At 44.0% G+C, this 6,000-nt stretch overlaps 1 protein-coding gene across 17 annotated transcripts in view; it reads right to left on the bottom strand.

Annotated features, from left to right (window-relative positions):
- Positions 1-948: 948 nt before the first annotated feature.
- The window catches only part of lmo7a (LIM domain 7a), a 46,407-nt gene continuing 41,355 nt past the window's right edge, over positions 949-6,000 (bottom strand). For 10 of the 17 annotated variants that reach the window (XM_035650929.2, XM_035650928.2, XM_035650937.2 and 7 more), the window contains 8 exons: positions 5,881-5,937; positions 4,780-4,835; positions 4,419-4,577; positions 3,788-3,971; positions 3,226-3,552; positions 2,388-2,496; positions 1,781-1,883; positions 949-1,682 (listed from right to left, as the gene is read on the bottom strand). In XM_035650929.2, coding sequence (XP_035506822.2) covers positions 1,660-1,682; positions 1,781-1,883; positions 2,388-2,496; positions 3,226-3,552; positions 3,788-3,971; positions 4,419-4,577; positions 4,780-4,835; positions 5,881-5,937 — 1,018 coding nt within the window. In that variant the 3' untranslated portion in view covers positions 949-1,659. The remainder of the gene's footprint in view (positions 1,683-1,780; positions 1,884-2,387; positions 2,497-3,225; positions 3,553-3,787; positions 3,972-4,418; positions 4,578-4,779; positions 4,836-5,880; positions 5,938-6,000) is intronic. The other 7 variants (XM_035650939.2, XM_035650933.2, XM_035650943.2 and 4 more) reach the window with 7 other exon arrangements.

Below are 6,000 nucleotides of genomic sequence, written 5' to 3'. Positions count from 1 at the left end.
GAGTAGGCGAGAAGTAAATAGAAGCAGACAGTGAGGGGGATGGAGGACAGAGCGTAGACTACAGAGCTTATCTGGTTCCTTCCATCTGTGTTCCACCTTTCTGCGGACCTCATTCTTCTCAGCAGCCAAGCACACAGTACACTTGCTTTGGCAAGCCCGCACACACCAGTTATTTGATCCTCCGCGTCGGAGCCTTCCACACAAGGCTGCTTGTGGCCTCGGCTTTGGAAGGGAAAAGGATGGGATACTTATCCTGAAAAGGTTTTATATTTCTCAGCAACTCAACTCTGCTCGGTGCAATTCAGGCCGTTCTTGTTTCCTAAGCGTGAGGATTAAGATTTCTCTCTCTCCCTCTCTCCTCCACAGGAGCACCAAGAATAATCAAAAAAAAAAAAAAAAAAAAGGGAATCTATGAATTTGAGAGGTCTGCGTCCGGGGGCTGTTTGTGCTTCACAATACAGAGAGTACAATTTATACTGCTTATTTCCATTTAGGGGAAATACAGAGAATTTCTTTGCTGCTCAACCGCATGGAGAGCTGCAAACTGTTTAATGCTTTCCTACCTGTATGAATTTGCAGTGTACATTTATGCAGATCCGATTCCATGAAACGGCTACAGTCGAACGACAGAGTGCATTAAGAAGATAGCCCATGGATGTGTAATCAAAAGCAATGCATGCGCACTGGATGAAATATGCATGACAAATTGGCTTTGGAGAACACAAAGCAGGCAGGTCCTCTGAACCTTTGCACAAAGCGTCATTGAAATTCCTTTTCATTATGACTGTGGCACTACAGAGAAACAGAGAACGAGAGGGGCAGACAGAGGGAGATGAGTATAATGATGTCTGATAACAGAGGCAGGGGAAAAAAAACCCCGCTTGGATCACATAACCGAATATTATTAGAAAAAAAAATACGCAGTTTCAACAGAACAGAAGCACGAGATGAGCATTTAGTCATTTTATTTACAAATGTTACGCTTTGCCTCGATGCCATTCAATGGGATATATATTCTTCACGTGGAAACCTGCTGCTGCGTACAATCCTCCATCTATCAGTGATAACTCCACACAAGCGCTTATCCAAGCAGTTTTTTTTGTTTTCCTTTTTAAATATATTTTTGAAAGGATTCTAATAATCTTAATAACTTCTCCCTGGTACAAATGATAAAGGCACGTACACATGACAAGAATACCTCGGTCGACAAACGTGTTATTATAACCACGAGCTTCAGCAGAAAGAGAAAAAAGCATGAAAACGAGGAGACGACCCTGCAGGTGTTTCCTCTCCAAATCTCGACATCGTGTCTCAGTTAAAGTCGTAGGAAATCTGATTTAAAAGTCTGTTTAAAGCGCAACTAGTTTCATGGCTACAACATTGAAAATATCCGGTGCATGCAGAACCCTTACACTTTGTACAGCCGTAATACTTAATAAGATATACACATTTTTTATTTTAAAGTAGATAACTTCTTTGCAAGCTTACCCTCCCAATCACACACACTGTAAAAACACAAACATGATTCTTTTCAACCAGTCAAATTGTTTTTTTTTTTCTAGAGTCGAAATTTGGAAGTATGTCCGAGCCAATGGCTTCAATGTTCACGGGTTGTTGTCACAAGTAGTCTCTTCGTCAATCTGCTGGAGCACAGTGACGTCACATGGCGGTTGGCTGGCCAACTGGAAGACAAGGTGAACAGCAACATTACACTTTAAGGAAAAACCTTCCCCAAAAAACAACTCGTCCTAACGCGGTGCAGCGAGGATCAAGCACTTACTTTTGAATCGCATGTAGCAGGAGTTACAGTAGAGCTGTTTGTTTCGTATTCTGACTTCGGCGCCGATTTCCGATCCTCCGAGGTCAGACTTGCAGTCGATGCACTGAAAGAGTTTGGGAAAGGGAAGAGTTAGCGACGTGCCCGACTGGTCAAAGCTGCACCGAGGTGTCCCGGTCCACAGGCGGAGAGATGAGGACAGACAAGACGACAGCGAGCCCTTAAGTGAATGTGTTGACAGAAAGAGAAAAATGAAAGAGGAGGAGGCGGCAAAACACAACGACAAGAGGGGTGACCATTCAGATGCAGGAGGGGAAAGACTCAAGTGACAACCAAAGTTTCAGGATGGATCAAGGACCAGAGTCAAGCGACAGAAACAACCTGATGGGTTATTTAGTTTGATTTGCAGGTTTTGGCACCGAAAAATCGACTGTTCTCAGCTGTAGAAGGATCAGGACCTTGAGGTTCACCAGGATTTGTCAGGTTAGTAATCAGAGGGGGGGGGAAACAGGAGTCTGGAGTGATCAAGTTAGTTTTGGCCGAGTCGTGCTGCAGATGTGCTCCGAGGCCGACGGTGGCGGGGGGTGGGGGTGGTGGGCCCAGCTCTCACCTTAAAACAGCCCAAATGATAACAGAGCCCAAGGGACTCGATGATCATGGCCGCTCCCTTTCCCAGCGGGGTGTCACAGAACGTACAGATTTTCTTGCCACTCACTGACCTGGATTACAGAATGTACAGCTGTGATTTCAGAGCCGAGCACAAGTGCATGGGGCATGTATTAAATATTAACACACACGCACACACACCAAACACACGTCAACACTGGTATACAATGGGGTTATTGGCTAATGAACCTGTATTACAAACGTTCATTTTGGATTTAGGCTTATCATGTCCACTGCGGTAATGGAACAGATGTTCTATATAAAAATATCTTGTCAAACATTAAAGGACTTTTAGCATTTTCATTAAATTGTTCAATCACATTCTTGAATTAATTGTGTTTAGTTTTCTTTTAATTTTGACATGGAAACAAAGTGAACACCTTGCAGAAAATGTATCAAATGTCGTGTTGCTTCACGACACATGAACACAGACACACACAAGAGAGTGTGAGAGTGGGAACCTGTACAAAAGGAACATATATTATAATCAAGGACTGTATATACTTATACAATCTGTTGGATCAGGAATGGAGGGTGTAAGTATACGGAGCATCTCACACGAATCAATATCAAATGCAACAGCATATTATAGTACATTGAAAACTATGAAAAGAAAAAAAAAAAGAAACTCAAGATGCCCGTTCCCACCACTCCCCAACCAGAGTTCTGGTTCAACAACAACAACACCACTTTGACTGTGTTTTTTTGCAACCCAGTATACCAGTGAGAGGACAGAGGCGGCTTGTTTGGAGCGTTAGGCGAAGCAGCTTTGTCCAACTCACCTGCTCCGCTGCTTGAGGGCGTCCGGCTCACTCGTGGGCTCTGGGGAGTCGGCGGGTGACGGGGACGAGGGTGAGGGGGAAGGCGTCTGCCGGGACCAGGGCGACGAGGGGGTTCCTGCCCCGCCTCGGAGGGAGCCCATGGAGTAGGAGGAGGGCAGGGTGGAGGAAGCGGGCCGCTGGGCCGCAGGTCCGCCACCGTAATGGGCAGCGCTGCCGGAGAGGGCAGAGTGAGGCCGGGTGTAGTTTTGGCTGTAAGTGTTGCTTCTGGGAGTCCACGAGGAGCGCCAGGAGTTGTAGGAGGCATCCAGGTGGTCAAGAGACTCGCCTCTGCAAAGCCAACGCACGCCGCGCCCCAAGTTAACCGGTTAGTAGAGGCATTTAATCAGTCTGGCTACCAACTGTACTGTTGTTTTTGTTTGATATTTATTCTTTAATGGTTGGACCCAAGTCAGAGTGGTAGCCAGACGGATAAATGTTTTCACTTCAAGTTTAGTAGGTTTTAAAAATGCCAACCACCACCATCACACCGCAGAGAGGTTCTTTTTATTTTTTAATTTTTTACCTGCGCATGGGTGGCACGTCGCTGTCCTTGTTGGCGGCCATGTTGGCGTCGCGCTGGCGAATCCAGCTGCTGTCCGTCAGCAGCGGCGTTTTCTTCTTCATCTCGTTCAGGATCTGCTGCCGCTCCAGCTCGGCCAGCGACGGGGACTGCTGACCCTTCCTCTCGTCCGCTCCACTGCCCGACACTGCACCCAGAGAGGAGAGGCAAACAAGACGTGACACTCTAGCGATCGAAAATAGATCACAATAGGAGACGAGCAGAGAAATAGGGAAGAAATGAGGTAGATGACGTAGATACCATATTCCCCAAATCTTATTCTAAAGGAACAATCAGCAGCTTATGATCAGACAATTCCTTTAGGCGGCAAAAATGTATTTGATCTTTTTGGAGAGAAATCACTCTGCAATCTGCAATCTGCAATCTGCAATCTGCAATCGATCAGTTTAAATTTTTTTATTTTTTTTTACGGCATGTCATTTTCTGGCTTGTCAGCTGTTAATCAAACAGCTGTAATTTTCTTTTTGATTTGGTGGAAAGCCATAACTGATTGATCAGCTGATTGACCAAAAAGCTGATTGACTGGCTCTCAGGTCAAAGACGGAGGGGGCGGAGCTTCAAGGGCCGAGCCCACCTCTCTCTGGCTCTCTGTATCTCATGGCATTGAGGATGTTCCTCCTCTCCATCTCCAGCTCTGACGCGGCCCTCTGACTCTGGGCCTGCCTGTCACGCACACTCCTCAACTGCTCCTCCAGCAGCCAGTGAGCCATGCCCCCCGGCTGCACATGCACTCCTACGGTACGGTGAAAACCCACATGTATATGCGCAGCAACATGTGCACAAAGGAGTCATTAATTAAACGACCATGTCACTGCTGACATGACTTAACTTATCAGTCTCTGTTACATCCACAAAAACAGTCACTATCTATCTTCATGAAATAGTACAATTCAACTAAAATGTATGCAGGAAAAAAAAATACAGAGGACACTGACCTCTCCTCTGAGGTTTTTCGTCTTCATCAAGCTGGGGAGATGATTTAGATTTTGCCCTGTCACACAAAAGAAAACATGAAAATGAATGTCATTATAGCATTAGAAAAAATTATAATTACATTTTTATGATTTGTTTTGTTCGGTGTCTGTGCCTCCAAATCTGATTCCAACATTTGGTTTTAATTTAATTGTTCTTGTGTTTATTTATGTTGAATTGTAATGTGTCCTTGGTTGTTTAGAAAGATGCCATGAAATAAAATGTATTATTATTAATATTGTACATTTTTAATGTTGTTATTATTTTTTAAATCTGGTATGGATTGACTCGATTATAAAGGACTTCTAACCGCAGTGTGCCCTGTTTTTGTTTCTGGTGAATAGTAACTGATTTGATCAATCAAAAACCACAATAGAATTATTTTAAATATTTATATACTGTAGGAAAACTGCTGATTGCAGACCAATCACAGGTAAATCAAATCTCAGCTAGAGACCCACTCCCGCTCACTGGAGCACTTCTAACTTCATGACCTTCATTAGGAGACATTGTTGGAATGATTTGGTTCAAATGCCTCCCGCATGACAACCGCTACCGGGACAACATCGTCATTCAGATAAGTGACTTGTGACGTGACTTTTTATTTTAAAAAAAGGAAAAGTGTTGAAAAATAACAAGAAAAGCATGACTCACTTCTTCAAAGACATACATGCTTGTTAAATTGTGTATCTACTGTAATCCCATCTCGTCTTTATGGGCACGATGACACATAAGCGAGAAATTATTCTTGTTTTGAAAAAACTGGCATTGATTTATAATAAGCTGGTGAGAAAGTGCTCTGGCAGGTACAGAATAATTCAGGCAGGAACACAAATTGCGTTGCCAAGATGAGTCCTGGTGCAGAGAAATGTATAGAAAATATTTCAGAAAAGGTGAAGCTGGGACAGAAAATGTGGGGACGCTAACGTGAAAGCAACATTTATAAATAATAATAAGAATAAATATCATGCGATGTCAGAAAAGGTTTTATTCATGCCGACGGCTGATTGGCTCAATGTAGAAAGAAGATTTTTGGGGGATTTTTTTCCAGAATCTTTACTAACCTGTCTGCCAAGGACAGTGGCGGCTGCACATTGGTAAAGTCGTGGGAGCCAGCAGCCCTTTGGTTGACGAACAGTGTGTGAAGAGAGATGGGTTAGGACACACAAGTTTAATGGCGACAA

This window comes from Scophthalmus maximus, chromosome 14 (assembly GCF_022379125.1).
Source record: "Scophthalmus maximus strain ysfricsl-2021 chromosome 14, ASM2237912v1, whole genome shotgun sequence".
NCBI classification, from domain to species: domain Eukaryota; kingdom Metazoa; phylum Chordata; class Actinopteri; order Pleuronectiformes; family Scophthalmidae; genus Scophthalmus; species Scophthalmus maximus.
The sequence above is the reverse complement of the archived record's forward strand: the minus strand, read 5'-3'. Positions and strand labels throughout refer to the sequence as shown.